This window comes from Pleuronectes platessa, chromosome 1, assembly GCF_947347685.1.
Source record: "Pleuronectes platessa chromosome 1, fPlePla1.1, whole genome shotgun sequence".
NCBI classification, from domain to species: domain Eukaryota; kingdom Metazoa; phylum Chordata; class Actinopteri; order Pleuronectiformes; family Pleuronectidae; genus Pleuronectes; species Pleuronectes platessa.
The window spans coordinates 12,369,896-12,391,663 of NC_070626.1; the positions used below are offsets into that span (position 1 = coordinate 12,369,896).

The following is a 21,768-nucleotide window of genomic DNA, read 5'->3' on the forward strand; positions in this document are numbered from 1 at the left end:
GAGATAACAAGCGTTTGAACAAAGTGGGAAAATCAGGTTCATGGTGTCTGTGCTTGTAACTGGATGAGCAAAGAATTCCAGCCGTTGAACGTGAGATGTTTTGTACAGTATGACTGAATGCATTCACAGATGGTGATGTTGACTCTGGAGCTCTGGCTGCTGCAGGCCAGGAAACATCACTAGCACTAGGGCCATGTGAGACCACTGTTAAGAAAAAAAAAAAAGTTTGAGATTTTTTCACAGCCCATTGTAAGCAATCAGGCAAATAGAAGCTTGCAGTCCTGTAGTGCACAGGCATTTCTTTTCAGAAGGCAGAGAGCAATGCTCAGTCTACTGACAGGCGAGCCAGCAGACCGACACCAATTCAGGACATATTCTCATAGCACTAACAGACGGTAACACCACCAGTGGGTCTCCTGAAGCCCACTTTGACTCTCCTGGGTGTGATTGCTCCTGACTGCACATTCATCCTCGTCTGTTGCTGCCAGTGAAACCCTGCAGATGCACTCAACCGCAGGCCTGCTTCTCAACCCTGCATCTGTGTCAGCACTCACTCTCAAGTTGTGGGAAGACGACCCGCATGTTTTATTGACACAGCTACAGGTGGTTTGAGTTTTAGCCTCTGGTGGACTGGGAGGGTTTATTTCCAGTGTGGTGAGTTGCAGTGTCTCTGGAACCAGTATGTTGTCTACTCTTGTGGGATGTTTGGTGTTCACCCTGCTGGGCTCAGGGCAGGCTCAAGTTGCTGCACAGACTGAGGGTCGGGGTCAGGGCCAGAGCCAGGGGCAGGACAGCTCTGCCACTCCATGGAGGCAGGTGATTCAGTGGGAGAACAATGGCCGGGTGTTTAGCCTTCTTAACAGTGGAGCTGAATATGTCCCTGCTCGAGCAGGGGCCCAGGACAGAGCTCCCAGGGTGGTTGTGGCAGATTCTCATCCGCGCTCACCAGGCAGGCCTCAGGGAGGTAATGTCCGCCGACAGGCCCCTTCAAGAGGATCTTCTGAGACTGTCCGTGGCCAGGCAAGACATCCTTTTGGCTTTGGGCAAGTACCTGATAATTGGAGATTAACTGCAGGCAGCACAGGTGGCAGCCAGTTCCAGGGATCATCTGCCTCTCGCTTCAGGCCATCCACCGGCTCTTCATCCTCATCATCATCCTCGTCTTTCTCTTCATCCTCTTATAATTTACCATCCTACCCACAATACCAGTTTCCTCAACAGACTCCCTTCCAAGCTGTGCCTTATGACCCTAGTTATGTGGAGGCACCAGTCAGGAGCTATGAGCCTCCCTTTCAGCCTGTTGGTGGTGGAGGATATCCCGTTGGAGGATACGGTGGTGGCCAGGCTTATCCTGGAGGAGGGTATGTAGGTGGTGCAGCCCCGGTGCTCCCTGGCTCCCCATCCGACTTTACTGACGATGGCTACCGTTACTTCCAGGCTTATAGCTACGGGTCCGTTCCTGCGGTTCCTGCTGTTCCTGCTGTTCCTGCGGTTCCTGCACGTGCCGCACAACCACCATTCGCAGATGGACTGGACCGCAGATACACCCACAGTCTCTTCAATGGGGACACTGGTCCTGCTGTCCCTGTCCCCAATCCCAACCAGGCCACACCGATGTTACAGGACAGGACTGGACCGGCAGTGCAACCACAAATCAGGAGCCCTCAATATGAGCAGTTTCCTCCATTTGGAAATCCCCAACCTCCTTTCCTGCAGCCCATTCCTGCAGGAAGAAATTCTCCAAACTCTGCTGTTGAGAACCCCAATATGAGTGTTGGAAGTGTGTACCGGCAAGAACAGATAGGTACAGTACGCTTGGATATCTGTGAACTAACACAATGAATCCTCTTTTTCTTATTTTGTTCTGGAAGTTTAACAAAGTCTTGAAAGTCTGTGAGACATGAGAGGAGTGACAGTTGATGCTGATTTTGAGGAATGTGTTATGAAGCACTTGAAATATTTCAAATTGCCCGGGGGGAAATGGAGTGAGTTTATTTGTAGGCATTCACCAAAGGTATGTCTTATCTTTGAGGCAGATTATCAAGAGACCACTATGTCGAAGCCCAGGAGTCTGGAGGGATCACAACCCTCCTCAACTACTCTCACTCTCTTTCATGTCAGATATATGAAGTAATCAGAATGAAACAGACGCTCAAAAGTCTGCCGTGGATTGCGTTTGCAACCAAAATGAAGTGGACGCAAGGTTCATCTTTTCCCACATGTATGGTTATTAGAACCAGGTGTTGAGAGAGCCCTGCCAGTGTAGAGAGAGAGAGCGCACACACAAACCACTGTGTTTCTGTGAGGGAGGTTCTGTTCTGTAAGAAAGAGGTTCTAAGGCGTGTGGAGTTTTGCAATAGGGGTGACCTCATAGTGGGGCTTGTGACGGGGGGGTGGGGCTGGGCAGTGGTTGCCTCTCGGGATTGAGGACAGGGAAGAGGAAAGAAGAAGGGGTGGGGGCGTACAGTTCTTCACCATACCCTGAGGACGAGGGAGAACATGGAAAGTCCCAGTAACACGTGGGGTCCATTGCTTCAGCTACGGGAAATCGAAGAAATATTTAGGCAGAGTTATTTGGAGGTGGGGGTGTGAGAATGAAAGTGTGGAATCACACAAACTCTTTCTGTAACAGAGAAGACCGCTTCTGTAAATCTATTAGCAATTTATCAGGAGGAGAGGACCTCTAATGAAACTCGTAATTATGCAAATTTAGATTTTCTGTTGTGATCTCTGTTGTGCTGTATGCTTTGCAAACACCATTTATTAGACTCTATAGAGCTGGGAGCCATTTATACATCACAGAAAGCCAACATATGTGCAGATGCCTCGGTGCTCTCTGTAATCATTGTGATAAGGATTCAGCCGTTGGGAGCTGTTGAAGAGTTGACATTTTTATTGCACTGCCTCACGGCACAGAAGCTATTCCAGTATTGTAAAAACTACGGTGATCTACACATTTTAAACCGACTAATAACACAGGTTGTATAATACTATCTTAAATATATTGTTGCGTGGTATCAGATGCAATTAGGTTCAGGAGGCAAATTCAAAATAAAAATCAATTTCTGTGTCCTGAATACTAATGAAATGATCTGTCAATTTCATCATTGTTGCTACTGAGTACATAGAATTAGGCTATGGACTCAGCATTTACAATGCAGATAACTGCAGTAATTAAGTTTATGACAAAAAAACAAGATTGATCACATAGTTCCATCCTATTCCTTGTGTAACCTTTATAGGAAACAACATGTAATCTGTGTTCAAAGCACATACACATTTAGACCAAATGTAAAAATGGCATCTTCTGGATTTGGCATCAGCCAGGCACAACAGCCAATGACCAATGGGGACAATGACCTCAATTAATGTGGATGGTGTGTGTTGAAAGGTCAGGGTTTGCTTTAAGCATTAAATGCACTTTCATTAAGGTTAAAGAAAGATGTGGTTTTCAGTAAGTCTGCATAATGGCCAAGCTATGCATCTTGCAGCAAATCGTCATTTCATGTCACTCTTTGTTACTCTCACACTCCCTGACAAATTCAGCAGCATAGGTTTGAGTGAATAATTCATCAAGGCAGCAGCGAGGAAGCACCAGTTATTTCACCAGAGCAGTTTCATATCTTCAAATGAAAAAACATTTTAGTGTGAAACAATTACTGATATTGATAATGACAATGATTATAATAATAATTATAACTTGCATTTATGTATCACCTTTCATGGTATCCAAGACAGCTTTACAGGAAAAAAGACATAACAAAGTATAGATTAAAATGCTTTACACTTAATTATATTGATGCATAATATTGCAAAATTTAATTGACCACCAGAAATAATTTGGTTTATAGGCATGAAAATAGATTCACTGGTGTTTATTGTAATTAGAAAAGGAAGAGTATGAACTCTCTGTCAAAGGAAGTTGTGAAAGTATTGATGATGTGATTTCTGTTTTTTCATTGTGAGATAACCTCAATAAATTCAAATCTGTCAGTCCTCATAGATCATAGCTTAAAGCAGGAGCATCAAGAGAGGGAGCCCTCATGTCTTTTATGACTCTATATAATTGTAGCTTAAAAAGCCTGGCAAGATCCACTTCCTTCCCTCTGTGCCCCACTTAGAGTGTTATGTGTGGCTTTGTCACATGCTGTCGAGAGCTGATCAGCTTTGGCTTCTCAATACATTTTATCTCTCTGAAAGAGACCCAATTTCACATTTCAAAAGATTGGAGGGCAGAGAACAAAGCCTTCTCAGGGAGAGCGGCAGGGGAAAAAATGGAATTGAGGGTGCTGTTGGAAAACCTCAGCGTTTCACACTGGTCTTACAGTGTTTACATAGTCTGGCCCAGGAAGCTTCGTGCTGTCCTATATGTCGGCCTCAGAGAGACAGCTGTCAGATGTGATGTTTACACCACGCCCGCAAAAGGCAAGGCCCTTATTTAAACTTGCAGCTGGGGAGGCAAGAATCACCTGGTTGTCAAAAGCCGGGAATGAAAGAAAAGGGATACTTCCTATCTCGGTCACATAAACACACAATCTATCTATCATGAATAAAGCCCTTCATGTTTACTAAAATCAAAGCTAATATTGTTCAGGGCAAAGGCTAGAAACTAAAGGATGTACATCATTTTCATGATTATGTTAATGCTTCCAGGCTTAGAGGTCAGATGGTTTGAGTTTGAGTTGCCTGAACAATCTCACATTAAAACATGTTTGGCCTTTATGAGCTGAACAGAGAGGGGTGATAAGCCATGCCAGAGACCCCTGCTGGCAAGGTCTTTACTGGGAATGAGACAGAAAGACATTTACGTTGACAAGTCAGTCCCGCTTTTTACTTGCTCCTCAGGTTTTCCGACAGACTTGGTCAGCGGCCCACCTTAAAAACTGGAGTAGTGTGAGATCACTGTTGTTTTACCCTGGCACGCACGTTCTCCGGGTCTGTGTCTTCGTCTGGCTCACTTGCTGAATCACCTCTGCCTCTCTCCATCTCTTCATCTCCGTCACTCGATTGCAGAAAGCAAAGTATAAAAAACACTGGCTGCATTACATCAGGCACTCCTGTGAAGACTTGGAGATTTAGCTATGATATTTCAAAGTTTTGCCTTTTTCCCAACAGATTCGGCCTCTGTGGTTACGACTTCTCATGCAATGTTTAGTATGCTAAAGTTTAGTCTGAAATAGCACATACATCTTAAAGTTGAGTCATGAAGGTTCCCGTTATGTTGACAAGGACGCAAGAACTGTTTCCTCAAATGATAAAATATATTTGGAGGTCAAACAAATATATTGTTGAGTTAATGCGTTTTCAATCTAAAATTTTGTAATATGAATGTAGCCTTTAACTATTGAGAGGTCCAGGTTTACCATGATGTTCTCTAACCCTGATCACCACTGTCTGAGAAGCACATTCGCAAAAAGCTTCTCATTAAAAAAACATGATAACAATCTGGAATGCCCAGTGATTAGTGGCCAACGGCGTTCTCTGACCTAGTCTTGAACTGCAGGCCCTGTCACTGCATCATCACCCATCGAATCCTCCATCAGCACAACCATATATATCTCACAGGTTATAAAAAATGTATAAGAAATGTGTAGTTTCAGGCTGGAATGCAGAAATTAAAAGTTGACATGTTGTGACAAAAAGATCAGTCATTGACAGTTGGATTACTTTAATTACCGCCGCCACAGAGGTTATGTTTTCACCCCTGTCTGTTGGTTTATTTCTTGTAAGAAGGATAACACAAACACTACTGAGCTGATTTTTACCAAACTGGTGGGAGAATGGGACATTAACCAATAAAGAATCTATTAAATAACTGGGTGAATCCAGGCAATGGGACAGATACAATGTTGTGTTTCTTGACATTCTCCCTTATTTCCCAGATAATGAATCATGGACCTTGAGCAAAAATAAAAATCTGACCTATTTAGAGAACTAGTATCTATGAGTGTGTGTAGTTTGTGTGGATCCAAATAGAAATCCAGATCCGGAAGATTTAAATGTGGTATCTTAAGGGGACTGTTGGGACTTGGTAGAGGTGCAGTCTATTGAGAGCCAGTCTAATTGTAAAGGAAATCATAAAAACTGTGCTATAAATACATTTTATGAGCTTATTTACTTCTATTGAGGTGTTTAAGTAATTACACTTGTTTTTTTTTGTTTTTTTTAGGGAAATCCCACAAATGTGTGTGTAAATGAACTGCTATTCTTCTTTATAAAAAATAAATATAAATTGTGAATGACTATATAGGCTGAACAGTCTTTCTATCTTTCAGGTTTTCCTGACCTGGTTCCTGATCCCAATTATGTCCAGGCCTCGACATACATCCAGAGAGCCCACATGTATTCTCTCCGCTGTGCTGCAGAGGAAAAATGTCTGTCAAGGTAAACTCAATTCTGGTCGCCCTTTACAGCCAAGCTTTGATTTATTTATACATTTCTTTACTTTTTCAGTGGGTTCACTCTCATGTCACAGCATCTAGAATGTGCTTGCCCCTACAGGTTATGTTTTTTTAATGCTTTCATTGTAATGGTTTTTCCTGCATATTGAGGGCAGAGTTGTGGCTCGGTGTTTAGATAAAAAAATATGAAATTTAGGTCAAAATAGTATCACATAACCAGACCTAACTCCCCAACACTGTTGTAGTGCTTGAGAACGGTGTGGCTGCACCAATTATCCTTCCTTTACAGGGGATATAAGTGCTCAGTATTGTTTTTATTTATTTGACCAATCACAACTGTCAACTGGGGGGACATTAAACCCAGGATGCATGTTATTAAATTGGCTTATTCTCTGCAATTAAATTCTTGTTAAAACAGTTAAAGACATATGTTGACTTAGTGGTTGCATGATGCAGATCTTTATTATATTTGGCAAATTCTTAGTGCATAACTTGTTTTCTGCAGCGAAGGGGATTTAGAAAATTGTAACAGGCCAGTAGGGGTGGGGCTTAATCTGCCTGGAATAGGTCCTGAATGGCAGGTTTTTACCTCATGTCTACATCTGGTGAGTCGGACAAGTAAATCGGAAGCAATAAATTGTGTTTCCGGTCCTGCCCTCTGATAGACTGGTTGCATGTTCAGGTTGCACTCTGCTTCAGTACTTTACAAACATTTGTTTTTATGACCTGCCTACTCTTTGAGTACCTTGACCCAGTGAATGAACCATTCACAATTCTAAAATAGCCCAAAGAATTATATACACTCTTTGAAATATTATCTGAAAGAGGTCATTCATTTTGTTCATCACCATCATAACAGTGAACCAAAATACTAGTCACCTCCAGGGATCCAGGCTGCCTTTAGTTTAATTTCTCTGTGTCTGTGGATAGAATCCCATGAGCTCCAGCCCTGGGCCCTTTGACTGTCTCTGCACTAAGAACACTATTGAAATGATGAAAGCGTGCTGTCCCCATGGCTGCTCTATTTGCCCTCTTCCCATCACAAGCATAGCCATCCCTCAAAGCCCTTTCATATCCTGTCTGAGTTTGCAGCTATCACATACAGATGGGCTGTTGTAATTTGCCATACACTCGAATGTCAACAGCCACAAGACACACGCCTCACATCTTGGTGGTATTGAAGTGTTGTGGCTCCTTTTCCGTGTTCCCTGTGTCCATGTTAGAAATGTCAAGAAATGGCTGTCGTGTGTAAAATGAATTATTTAATAGAGATCCTCCTGCTTCCAAGCCTTTTCGAATCTGATCCTTTTTTTTCTCCTATTCCTTGTCTTAGGTATGAGAAACAGACATGCTGACATTCTTTTTGCAGCCACTTGTGCAGTTTCCCCTCACCGTTTTCTTGTTTGTTGTATGTCTCTGCTATTCAGCTCTGCCTACGGCCCTGAGACCAGTGACTACGATGTAAGGGTCTTGCTGCGATTCCCACAGAGGGTGAAGAACAAGGGCACTGCCGACTTCATGCCGAACAGGCCACGTCATACCTGGGAGTGGCATAGCTGTCATCAGTAAGTGCTAAATACAAAACAGATTTTATCCTATCAGCTTTTCGGGCTTTACTCACAATAATATCAGCTGCCGTGGTAACCAGGGAGTCAACAAGCACTTCTTTGTCAGTCTGATTTTATTCTTACACATTGTATTTTTTATGTCTGTAAATATGGGCTGGTACACAACAAATAGATGGTTGCTGTTTTTGGTTTTATAAGTTCTGAAAGTTGTAAAATTCCTGATGTAGCTGTTGTTAGTGGGGAATTTGTGAATAATAATGTTCTATGAATAATATTTAAATAATCTACTGAATCATGATAAATGGTGTTTTATACTTCTTGGTCCAGTCAGGAAGAGACTTGACTATCTTATTTGTTTAACTCTATATCCACCCAGGCAACAGATAGTAGAATTAAATGGTGAAAAAGCAATTCAGCTTACACTTATTATCTTATTGTGCGTTCACAAGGTGTTGGGAGGAAATTGGTTCCAAATTGACATGAACACCATCTCAAGTCGGAACACAAATGTTGGTACACAAGTCGCAGGGTTTTAACATTATCACCTATAAACCAATGAAGCTGTAAATAGGTGGAATAAGGAGCAAGTGAATGCACAGAAAGAATTAAAGGTACATTATGTATGTAAATACTGTTTATGTGCACAAGTCTTGCCATCTCACTAACTTTAAGGGCATAAAGGCAGCATTAATAGCTAGATGTCTAAACATCTGGGACACCAACATGACACGATATTCCATGGCCTGCGATGGGAGGGTGGAGTAATTTTTGAATTCAAACTGGAAATGGAATTCATGAATTGCTTTGCTGATTTAAAAGACTCCATTCATTTCAGTTCAAAGATTCAGAGTCACTCTTCATAGTTTGGTCACTTTTTTTGGCAGGACCACAATGATGAAGTCAGCCTTGGAAATTAGAAAGTTCCCGACAGACCGAGTAACTGACTGTGTGATGAAGCAAGAGCATTTGTCAACTGATAAAATATTTGTGTTTCCACATTTGCCGCTGCTTTTTGGAAATGATTTGACCTGAACAGTTTCCATTACATCTTCAGGACGGGCTTTATGACACTTTGAGCGACTTCCTGTTTTAAAAAAAAGCTCTCCCCTTCTGTAAGTATACCTGTGTCTGCCTCTTATTAAAATTGGCAGGCTTGGAAGCAACTGCTGGTCTCAATGGGCTGCATTTCAGTAACTATGTCTTACTTACATCTTTTGTCTGCCAACAGCAACAGAAAAAAACATGGAAATGAGAGAAACTTCACTGTGAATTTGCTTGTATTGAAATAATGGACATGTGAGCATAGACTTTCATACAGGTTTTATTTACTTTCCATTGAAGGGAGTGTTTTTTTTAGCATTCCCACAAGTCGCACATTGCTGTTTGAAACCGTTTGAACTGGTCTTGTTCCTGAGCTAATCAGTTGCTTCACCTTAATTGCAAAAATAATAGTTTGTTGTCCTTAATGGTGTCTGTGGACCTTGCAGGAATCATTTCATTCTGACCAAATGGAATGATAGCCATAAGCTAGGGTCACAGAACAGTGACAACTAGTGCACTGCCTGATAACTTTGCTTCTAGCAGTTGTCAGGCAGTGCATGTGTTCATGTGTTTTGAGGGCATAGCTTAGATCAGTGAATTTCAACCTTTTTTGAGCCGCGGCACATTTTTTACATTTACAAAATCCTGGGGCACACCACCTACCAAAATGACACTCTATGGACTAACACAGTACATATAATACATATAGTTAGTAATATAATTTCTAAATGTATTAAAAAGCACTATTTTAAATTATTTCAGCCCATTCTTACTCTTACCTTTTAATGAGCACAAATTGAATCAGATTTATGAAACAATCTTTGATTTAACTAAACTTTATTTAACGGAGACATATTATACCCATTTTATCACATTTGATATGGTTCCTTGGGGTCTTATTGAAATGTCTGTAACATATTTTGGTCAAAATACCACAAGGATCATTTAAAACAGGACTTTTTAACCCTGTCTAAAACAGATTGACCTGTTTTGAGTGCCAATAGTTACTCCCGCCGTTTACCCGGATTCCCCTGGTCCGCACCAGTTCTGGCTGCTAGGCGCCAGCCGAGGCGCACCGCCGGAGGGGGCCCCCCGCGCGAACGGAGGGTTCCCCCAGCGGGCGCCGTAGCTGAGGTGATCCGCGAGAAGGGCCCGACACGCGTCCAGAGTCGCTGCCGCCGACCGCCGTACCCGGTCCCCTCCAACGGCCCGCCTTCCGCACCGGCGACGGACACCGCCCCACGGTCCAAGCGAAAGAAAGCACCCCGCACCACTGACGCCGTGAGGCACAGCGGCATAGGACCTCCCCCCCAAAAAAAAAACGTAGAGGCGTGCCGCACGCCGAGTCTCCGGCGGCGTGGAGAGGAGGGCGACTGCTCCCCCAGCCGCGGCACCTGCCCAGCGGTTTAACCACAAATACCAATGATATCGGTGAAAGTCAAGTTTATTACCGATGTGCAGATGTCGGTAAACGAGGCAAATATCTGCCTCTACCGATGTTCGGCCGATACTTCGGTGCAACACTAGATATTAGATAATTTCCCACGGCACACCTGACGATCTCTCACGGCACACTAGTGTGCCGCGGCACACTGGTTGAAAATCACTGGCTTAGATGGCTGATGAGGGGCCGGGATGTATAAGTTATATATTTTCAAATTGTAGGCTGCTCTCGCTTACCACCCTGGCTCTAAATATGTACCTCTGTTCATTCAGTATGTTGGTAATCCAAGCTGTCACATTCAATTCAATGCAAGACTACGACATATACAAGCAGTGAACACAGGGTTAATATCTCAGCAGCCAATTATTACTGACATAAATATCAGATCAGAAATGGGCTGTCTCGTAATGTTACGGAATGTGAATCCCTACCAAGATTTAGTGGGTTCTTCTTTGGGTCATTTGTCGTCCTTTCGTGGAAATCCATTGTTATTGTTATGTTTGTTTGAGTTTGCTTAGTAGCAGACTTTAGTGAAAAAGTGAGTGAAAACCATGTGTAGTGGAGTTTCCAATGATCCACTGCAGTAAACTACTGATTCAGTCGAGGACAGCACTGGTTACCTTTGAAAAACTGTTTTTATATAGAGTGATCACCTCTAGATCAAACTAACTGACCTTGTGTAATACAAGATCAGCAGCTCTCACCCTCTCATCACTGGGAGATGACTGTAACTCAGCCCTCATAGTCCCAGCTGGCCTCATTATATCCAGTGGACACTAGAAGAAAAAACGCTTCGGCAGCAAATGAGTTTGGATGTAAGCCCTGGTTTATAAAATATTATAGCGTTCACTTGTCATTTCTCTGGTGATGGCCCACCCCTGAAGGCGTAACCTCAGCACTAACGTTTCAAATGCCTGGGTTCATGGTGGGTTTGCAGGGCAGTGGGAGTCCTCTGTTGAAGTGGAGCACTGTGAGGTTGTTGACTTTGAAAGTTTGCACACAGTATGTTTCATTATGCTGCTCTAAAGGGGGGGTCAAACCTATGGAGTTCATTTATGAGTCAACCATGCGTGAAATAGAACAACGGGTCGATACACTCTCGAATTCCACTGTACATGAAAAACGATGATATTAAACATTGTGGCTTTGATCAATTCAGAGAGCAGTTATCTCCCTCTCTCTCTTAGTGTGTCTTCCTCAGTGGACAGACTTAGGTTGGTTTAGCCGGAGCAGCACTGGCTCAGATGGAGCAGCTCTGCAGGGACTGCTGATGAGGTGATTCAAAGGCTATCGTCATTGTTTTATGACATGGTATTCCATGTGGACTGGGCTCTTATCACAGTTCCAGAGAGTCCGCCCGTGCACTGACGCTTTATTGTACCAGGCTCTGTGCTCTATACTGTCCTCATCTTGGAGGAATGTCGACTGGCCGTTTGGAGATTGGCAGTGTTGTTGGCACTGTCTGACATCAGTCTGCATTTACACAGCAGTTCCCAGGGGGCAGAGAGCCAAGGATAATCATTCCACTGGCTTGTGTGATCGGAATGACAAATCAATCTATTCCTCCTGTCAGGCTGTGACACCAGATCAAACAACTGTTAAGTTATATGGGTTACTGGGACGCAGCGTTTGGTTACAAAGAAATCTCTTTAGGGGGACGAAAATCTCGAGCACAGATTCTCACAATAAACTTCCCTGCCCCACATTTTTGTCAAAATAAGCTGTGTGGTTGACAGCTTTGCTTCTCCCCACATTCACTCTTGGGCATTAGAGGAAGGGAGGGGAACAGCATCCTCTTGTGTATCACAGGCTGTGAAAATGATGGAATCCTGTGAATTTTTTTTTTTAACCAATATGAGGAAACAGAATTCCACATCGACATTTGTTTCAATACCAATTAGTGTGGCCGTAATTGAAATTAACTTTTATTTTATACACTTCAAAGGTTATTCGAATGGTTCTTCATCTTTCACCCCAATTTATTACTCAACTTTATTAAATGTAGAGATAGAAATCTGTTTCTGAAACATTTTTTAATCTTCTTTGTTGACATTCTCCTCAAGTCCCGATAGTCATCAATAAATAAAGTTGTCTGGAAAAAGAAACAAGTAAAGAATGTCTGTGGCCCTTCCAGGAATCTGGACCAATATCTGACTTTGGTCCAACTTAAATGGTTCACTCGTCTGTTACCAACCAACCTGCCTGCCCTTGCTCTTATTTGGTATGACCAGAGTCTTCACAAGCTGTAGAGACATACACTGCTGAGGCAGGGACGATAGCCAGAAGTTTGTGAGTGAGTTACGGAGAAGTGAGCTAGTAGTTGTCAGGCAGTGTGCGTTCATGTTTTTTGGGGGCACAGCTTGACCAAAGACCCGATTGGAGGGAGTGAGATGCATCAGTTGCATTTTTTTTCAGGATAATTTTACTAACCCTAGCTTTAAGCTACGTGACCTTTGTCACGTAGCAGGATCATGGCTGCTGTTTGTGCAGGTGCTTGGACATACATGTTCATATTCTGATTATACTTCATGAAGGACAAACATCAGGCAACAGTTGCGTAGTTACTGTACCTCTACTGTAGTTTTCAGTTTCAGAACCAGAATCGTGATCTGAGCTTGTTTGGTGCGGCACAAGTAGAAAATGACTCATGTCTATGAACAGGACCTGGAATGCTTGGTACATTACGAGTACAAGCTTTTCTTGTTAAGTCCTTTTATGTGTTCTTCCAACACCACATTCTCTGCAGCTGACATAGTCAGTGAGGGAGAATCCAGGAATCCAAGGAGGCCGGGGATTTTTCCAGGCACGTCGTAGTCCAGCTCCTCCCATTCCCACTCTTTTCCTCTGCCTCCTATACTCCGCCTTTCTACACCATCACATACTGTAGATAATCATCTCAAAATTGCCACTGTAATGAATGCCAGGTTCAGGAACACAAAGGGCCTCCAGTTCCCTCCCTGGTTTGCACAAATATGTGATAGTATACGCTCAATGTGAATGTGTACCCATGTGCCCCACAGGGTATATATAAGTCTATGAATGGACATGGATCCATAGATTATCATGTCAACAAATACAAGAGATTAAGTTATGCCCACAGTCACAGTAAAAATGTGTTTGGCCCCAGATAAGATCTCCCAGGTTTCTACCTGAGCCTTACTTCTAATTGGTTTCCTCTCCACTGGAAAGAACGAGGCCTTGAATGGTCACTTCACTTCATCAGTGGAAAGTACCCACTTTTCCATCCAGGTCGTCTTTCAGTCTTTAATGACTGTTGGAGTTAAAGCTGTTGCTATGTTGAAGCTTGGGCCATGAGGTAACGCGAAAGGACAATATTTATATAGTGTGAGTTAGTCCGACTGTCAGAGAGCCAGTGCTTACCTCACCTACTACAACAACTAAAGTCAACACCACTTAATTATACTGTATGGCGCCATTTATGAGTCACTGAAGAACGGAAGTATACCTTTTAGTAAACCCATAAAGGTTTCTTTAAATCTTGTGTTGTATAATTTCATTTGGGCTGGCCCCCTCAAGAACATTTTAACTTTGTTATTTGGATCAACATTTTATGGAGGATTTGCTTTAAATCTGATTATTACCTCCGGCAATGAGGTCATTTGTGTTTACTTTGTTGTCTGTCTGTCTTTTAGTTAGCAGCATTATACAAAATATACTGGACGGATTACCGAGAAATTTAGTGGAAAGATATGGTATGGGTCAGGAAAATACCCATTGCAAATGCACCCGCATGAATGTCACTCTCATGCCACTATTGATCACAATAGATCTGAATTGACAGGTACAAAGAGTAAAAGGTAAAATAAAGGTTCACACCAGATGAGAGAGAACATTATACAAGAAAGTTATAGAAAGAATTCCAGGACCTGCTTCTTTGTCTGTGTCTGCGCAAACATGTTTTTGTTTTCCGGTGCACCATCCTTCAACCAAGATTCTTAGAAATCCACTCAGAAGTTTTTGTGTAATCCTACCGCCAAAAACTAACAGACAGGGGTGGAAACATAACCTCTCTGGCAGATGAAAATAAAAACAGGCTGTCAGCTGTCAAGTGTCGTCAGAACTTAAGAAATCCGTATTGTGCACACTCTTATTTGTAATTTTATCATAAGAAACGTTGGTAACAAGAAGGGGAATCACTTTATTGGACACAATGTTTTTTTTTTCATTGAAAGGGGAAGATTCAGCCTTCATACATTATTTGAGAGCAGAAACCTCATTAAACTAACATGTAAACACTCCAGAAATTCCCAATTGGCAGCTGAGATGTTCCCTTCTTATTAAATATTGTGTTAATTTAAAAAAGAGTGCCACCATAGTGTGTTCACATATAACAATTCTGGCAGCTGGGGACATGCCTTGTTCATACCACTGGGATACTGTATCACGCTAGCTATTAACAATGACTGACAGTAAATAAGATCAACTTGTTTTTTCAATTCTATGTGCCCTGGACTTGAGCATTTTTTCTGTGTGGGCTGACCATTATGATACATACAGTGCTATACAACAACAGCATGCAATCTAATAACCCAATACAAACTCTTTCCATAATGGCCATTGAGTTAGATGAACACCTTTCTGAGCTTCATAAACGTTGGATTTATTTGTTGAGCTGCTGTAATTAGATTGCAATAGATTTTGCTACCTGGGAATTCTCAGTCTTATCATACTGTCTTTGTTGTGCCTTAGACAAATTATGTGATAGATAGAAACCTGATAGCCATGCTTCATATTCAGTGCCACTCCACAGCCTCCCCCTACCCAAGTCCACGAGATTTGTGCCTGTATTTACTCACTTTATAGCAGATCTCTCACCTGAATTGTCATACTGGAGAAAATCATGGATGCTCATACTGCTGGGTAATTTCTGCCAACTGTTAACCTATACACTTTCGGACCACATTGCACAACTTGCTAATATCTCATTCGCAGTGCACATTCTCTATAGTAATCAGAATCAGGATTTATTGCCAAGTAGGTTTACAAATGCAAGTAATTTGTTGTGGTGTGTTTGTGCAAGTATAAATCTAAAAAATAGGAAAATAAAATATGAAAAACTTCTATGCTCCAGGGAATGAATCGTGCAATACTTTTGTAAGTGTCATCAGTCCAGTCCAGTGATAGGCTCCCGGGCCTTATTGATGAGGCCAGCAGCGCACACACACACACACACACACACACACACACACTTCTGATATGAGCTAATTAATCACATTCATTCATCATTAGTGTGTTAATGTTGTGCTTCAGCTATACTTTATCGTTGCCATTAATTATTATCCATTGTCCTTTCATATTTAATGATGTATTCACTCAAGGTGCAGCATCACTTACAAACCTGTTAACCAATGAGTTCAGCAGCTTGAATACACAGTCAAATGGACTTCTCTTCTTGTTAACGTTAACGTGTCATTACAATACAATGTATATTAAACTTGATCAACTTCCTCTTGATTATTGTTGAAAAGCCAGACATGACATATTGGAATAACACTGTTTGCTGAACTTGTGTCCTTTGATCACTCTGACAGGCACTACCACAGTATGGATGAGTTCAGCCATTATGATTTACTGGAGGCCAGCACTGGCCGTAAAGTGGCAGAGGGTCACAAGGCGAGCTTCTGTCTAGAGGACACCACCTGCGACTTTGGTCACCTGAAGCGCTACGCCTGCACCTCTCACACTCAGGTACAGCCCACGGACACATGAGAGGAAATTCGGTCAAATGATTTGGAGGCTAATAATAAATGTGATAGGTTGAACTAGAAATGAAAAAACAGAAAGCTTCCTTCCCGGAAATCTCGTCCCTCAACTATGGATTCTGCATATTCACATGTTGAATCTGTTTATTGATATAATTAACACTACATGCTTTATCGACAACATGGTGATATCCATCCACTATGGTTTTGCCAGAAAAACGTTTTATTTTATTAAACAGTTTAGTACAACTAAGTAGAAAGTTAGGTTAGCTAGAGTTGGATTTATTCAATATCCTGCTTGTGTTTGCTGACCTAAAATTCCCAGTATTCCTCACCTGTGTTTCCCTCACCACCTTATTTTATTCAGGGTCTGAGCCCCGGCTGCTACGATACATACAATGCTGATATTGACTGCCAGTGGATCGATATCACAGACATCAAACCTGGAAACTACATACTAAAGGTAAGACTCTGATATGTGTGGACATACAGTATTGGATATTAAAGCAAGTTTGTGTACAACACGGCTCATGGAAGACCGTGAGGGTCTAAGCTACCAAACAAATTGATCCAGGTTTTAAAAGAGTTATAAATTCAAAAGTTGTTATGTTGCTAGTTATTCAGCATTCTTCAAGTTGCAGCATTCCGTGGCTCAGTGGCTCTGCATCCCCATCCATCACACTGTCTATTTTCATGCATATTTGATTCGGTCAATATGCGTGCAAGATGTATAGCAAGCACACAAAAGTCTGAAGCATCGTTGGGCCAATTATTTGTTTGTTGAGATTCATGGTGAAATGTAATTTGCTTTCCTTCCTTTGTCTCCAGCTCCAGGTTAATCCCAAATTCTTGGTAAAGGAATCAGACTACACCAATAACGTGGTCAGGTGTAACATTCACTATACAGGACGGTTTGTTCGAACAACCAACTGCAAGATAGCACAGTAAGTAACATGGTTTGTACAGTATTTATAGCATTGTTGGTCATTGATTATTATAATAGCAAAGCTCTAAAAATCTTCGTTTATGATTGACTTTTGATTCTGTGGCAATTTATAGACATTGCTCTTTAACAGAATCAGAACTAAAAGGCAAACTTGAAATCAGGGTTTGTGTTATTTTCCCAAAAATGAGTTACAGTTAACCACATGACAAGATGAAGTCTAAATGCAGTTTTATGAAGATCCTCACCGTGTTTTGAATTACTTAGAGGACTTAATGGGTTCTTGGCTGAAATATTTGGTGTCATGAATTACGGTCTTCAGTTAAAATCTAATGCCTCTGAAACCCTCATATTTTCCCTCAAAGGAAGAAGGGATGTTGAACATGATTGAACTTAGAATTACTATTACATCCTTTTTACTATTATATCACCTCATATAGAGAGTGGGTACACACAAGCAGAACGTCAGTAGGTTCAAGTGCTCAAGTAGGTTCAAGTGCTCCAGTCGGTCTTAGTCAATATACAGTGAAATAAAAATAATGGCTGCCAAAGCATTAGCAGGGTTCCAGAAAACTGGATATAATGGTTAGATCTGAAGTACTGTTGCCAATACAGAAATTATATGCCAAGCAGATACTAAGAGCCCTACTACCAGAGGTGTTTTAACAGGGTAGGCAAAGCAAGCAATTGCCTCGGGCTCACAGCTTAGAGGGGGCGCCCTGAATTGCTGATTATGACAGTCTACAACACCGACAATGTTGTGAGAACCCTCTTAAATGCGATGATCAGCTATGTACAGGAGACTAAAAAGAAGCTGTGATTGGAAAGCGCCTTACGAGGCCCCCCGGTTTGATGGAGGGTCCCCAGGTCACTTTTGCCTGGAGCCCCTGCCTAATACCATTATAATTATTATACCAGAAAAAAAAATCTAAACAAAATGTATCCATTTAATATGAATTAATTTGTACAATTTGTTTTGACTTTCAACAAAATGGAAACATTAGAATAAACATTAAATTATAGCTTAATATAGTTTAGTTTTGTTTACTTTAGCTTAGCTTAGCTTACATTTGAAATGAGATGTTGCTTTAATGTGTGTGTGTGTACTATTGCTAATTACAAAAGAGTGTATTGACATAATTTACCGTTTATATTATTAAATGAAATTACTATAATTGACTACAGTAGAAATGTCTGTAACTACGCATGTCAAACCATTACTCAACATAACTAAGCCTGCATGAGGCTGTAGTGATACTCTGATGTCTTTTTTTTACACCTTTGGAAAAAAAACTGTTCCACAACCAGAACTTATTGTGTATTGTTAGTCTTAACAAGGATCTTTGAGCCTAAATCAAACCAAACTTGATTATTCCACAACCTATAATATGTGTTTATTATTGTCACCATGTCGATGAAGGCTCATTGCTGCTGCTGCAATGATCCAAAGTCTTGTATCCGAGGGTTCAGACAAATTACCTATATTGGTGTTGAGGTTTACAAAAAAAACTAAATCTAAATACCACATTGTGATAATCTGTCTGATACAATCTCAAGTCATTAGCACTTCTGGCTAAGTAACTTACTCCTAATGCAAGTGACCGAGCAAACTTAATTTAGGAGGCTCATGTATCTTTATTTTAGGTTTTGGTCAGCTCACAAGAAAAAAATACAAGTAGTGAACTACAGTTATTATAGCAAGAAACATTTATGGAACCAAATTAAATTGTCATGTCAAACTCACATAAAAAATAAACAGCTAAATAGATATATATATAACGTCAAGCCTCTTACCATGTGGTGGGGATAATTCACAATTGTGCACATTAAAGGGATAACAGTGTGTATACACCAAGCTTCTTTAAAATGGTCCAAAGGGACCAAAAAGGTGAACAGAAACACATTGTGTGTAAATACAATGTTAAGCGAGATCTATTTGATATATACTATTTGATTTTGCCCTACCTATCACTGTATATAAGTTACATTCTTTCCTATTGTGTCAAAATCCTTGAGTGAATCTGGAGCCTTACATCTCCTCTGAGTGTTATTTGTTGTTTATTTCACAGGTCTTGAACAGGCACTGGGAGGCTGCCACACGAGAGTGACCCTGATTGCTATTCCGTTGAAATGTGAATGGAATCCATTTGTTGTTAGTTCATTGTTGATGTTGTTTGTCTCTACTCTTCTTTTGCTGTTTTGGTATGCTGCACCTGTGTTGAACAAGTGCTCTCTGGCACTGAGAAGAATGTCGGGGGGGAGGGTTATTAGACACACAATACATATTATACATCGATATCACAATAATGAACCAACAATTCAGATCCCTGCAATCAACAAACTATATTGCAACCCTATCAATCAGGTTTGGACACACATTAGGACATATTATTGACTGTCAAAGACAGCTATACTGTATCTGCGCACATAAATCTATATGCACACCCCCCACACAGTGGCTCTCCTTGAATTTTAAATAAAGCATAAAATTGTGCCAATGCTGAAAGGAGTGACTCTTAACAGGTCAGGGCTCAGACGAAATCCCCCCAAAAACTAAATTAAGAGACAAAGTCTTCTCAAGTGCATTCATCCGTGCAGTGTGGGGGCAGACAAATATACCCAGTGACTCAGAAGAACTATAATGTGTTGGCTTTGTTTTTTGTCTTCACTGCCTCAGTGGCTAGGATACTGTGATTCTCTGGGCACATGCTGTTTAATGTTATGTTATCAGCAAGAAGAGGACAGCAGGTCCTACTTTCATTTTTCAGCTCCATCAAATCGTAAAGTCCGGATAAAGACGGACTGTCAATGCTGCGTGCTAGACCCTTGTGTCCCCATTTGTCCTTTCTTATTTCAGTAAAACAGGAACAGGAAGCTCCGCTGGCAGAAAATGGTGCTTTCCAGAAATCAAGACTGGCAGTATGTTAACTCTGTGTTTACACTGTCCTGGAGTCTTTTCTTCAACTACCAACACTGGTCAGATGGCACATATGTCATCTACACCTTTTGAAGAATGTATATACAAATATTCCACACGTGCATGACTTTAACGGTGGAGATAATTTTTGTTGTAACTGTTTGTACTTTGTTTATCCATTCTGACCTGTTACTGTAATTTGTGAAATCTTATATATTTTCTTTGATAATCTGAATTATACAAAGTGTGAGTGTTATTGGAAGGAAAAAACACTACTGCTACAGACTTATTATTAATGCAGAGTGCCAGAAAGTCGTCTACCTACCTCTCCAACCGAGTGAGCTGTTGATTACTGTTAACTGTTTAGTTTCCTTTGGAGAACCCTGCAATGGCTGTTTATGACAGCACACAGGAAACCTTCAACTCTACTGCTTCTATCAATGTTTACGTGATCTGGCACAGCAAACAATGACTTAACTATATTACCACCAACCTAAAGTCATAATCCTTAAGATTTCCGATATTGCTGCGGCACATGTCACAGGTGACAAATTCTGTTTAATACTGCAGATCCCACAGTGTGTTTTCATGCTGCACATGGTACAAGTAGTTCTCCACCCAATAGAAGGAAACAGTAACAGGAGGAGTTGTAGTTGTAGTCAGTTGCCTGCAGCTCTTCGTGTGACACCTCCCTGTCCTGGTCCTTTCTCAACATATTCCTTTCTGCAATATTTCAAACTGAGGAAATGCATGTGAATATTCAGAATCTGTTGGTGAGAGGCAAGATAATGTGGCTGGAAGCCTTCTGGTTTCCGTGTATAGTTTGACCAATAACATTTAACGCAGATTAATCAAAAAAGCCAATAGTTGACTGCAGACAACCAAAGCCTGCCTAATCTGCATGCATATGCAGCTAGCTGTTAACACAGATTAGCCAAAATGTCGTCTGGACCTAAAACACCTACAGAAAGTATCACTGTTTGTGTTATGTGTGGAGAAAAGTTTGACTCGAACTTTGAACAGTGTGTGGAAAACTGAAAACGGAGTCCATTGCCTTTACCCCCTGAATCTTATTTGTCGTCAGACAAGATTGTTGCTAATCTGAAGCATCAGCATTCTGTTATTGCAGCAGTGGTCAAGTGTAAAGGAAGCTAACAGTAAAGAGTGAGGAGGATATCAGTGAGATACATTTACCAACAGCAGCACTAGATTACTTACCTGTACTGTTGTCTAATGCATATGGGGGCAGTTTTAATGGAGTTTGAAAATAGTGAATCCTGCCACTAACAATTATAGCAAAATGGGATTTGACAACATTACAATTTTAAGGATTATTAGTTTCAGAATGTGTATGAATGTGATTACTGAAGCAACATTTCCCAGCGATAATCTGGATCAAACAATGACAAACCACAAACATTATTAAATGTGTTTTTTCATTCTGCAATTTCTGCGTTGTGTTTCTTATGCAGAATAGGCCTATTACACCTAGTACGTACATATGTCACCTTGTACTGTAAAAAGTCAGCTGATTAATTTGATCCACTCTGGTAGCTCACGATTAAACTGTACACTTGGAAAGATGCATCAACATGGGACTCTGACATCAAGTGGAACAACAACACAAACGTAGGTGACAGCTAAGGAGCATCCTTGACATGCAGTGATGGAATTTGTATTCAACACCTGTCAAAATGTCATATAGCCTATAATAAATGCATTTACACATCT

The 21,768-nt window shown here is 41.2% G+C and overlaps 1 protein-coding gene across 1 annotated transcript; it reads left to right on the forward strand.

Moving 5' to 3' along the window:
* Positions 1-278: 278 nt before the first annotated feature.
* Positions 279-21,484, forward strand: loxl1 (lysyl oxidase-like 1). The gene is made up of 7 exons (XM_053421928.1): positions 279-1,804; positions 6,276-6,384; positions 7,829-7,966; positions 16,007-16,163; positions 16,545-16,640; positions 17,006-17,121; positions 19,190-21,484. The coding sequence occupies exons 1-7, from the start codon at positions 682-684 to the stop codon at positions 19,194-19,196; spliced, it is 1,746 nt and encodes a 581-aa protein (XP_053277903.1). The 5' UTR covers positions 279-681; the 3' UTR covers positions 19,197-21,484.
* The last annotated feature ends 284 nt before the right edge of the window (positions 21,485-21,768 follow it).

Coding starts and splice junctions, on each gene's coding strand:
- loxl1 (XM_053421928.1), top strand. CDS start 682: ATGTTGTCTACTCTTGTGGGATGTTTGGTGTTCACCCTGCTGGGCTCA. Junction 1,805..6,275: donor GTACCGGCAAGAACAGATAG/GTACAGTACGCT, acceptor TCTATCTTTCAG/GTTTTCCTGACCTGGTTCCT. Junction 7,967..16,006: donor GAGTGGCATAGCTGTCATCA/GTAAGTGCTAAA, acceptor TCACTCTGACAG/GCACTACCACAGTATGGATG.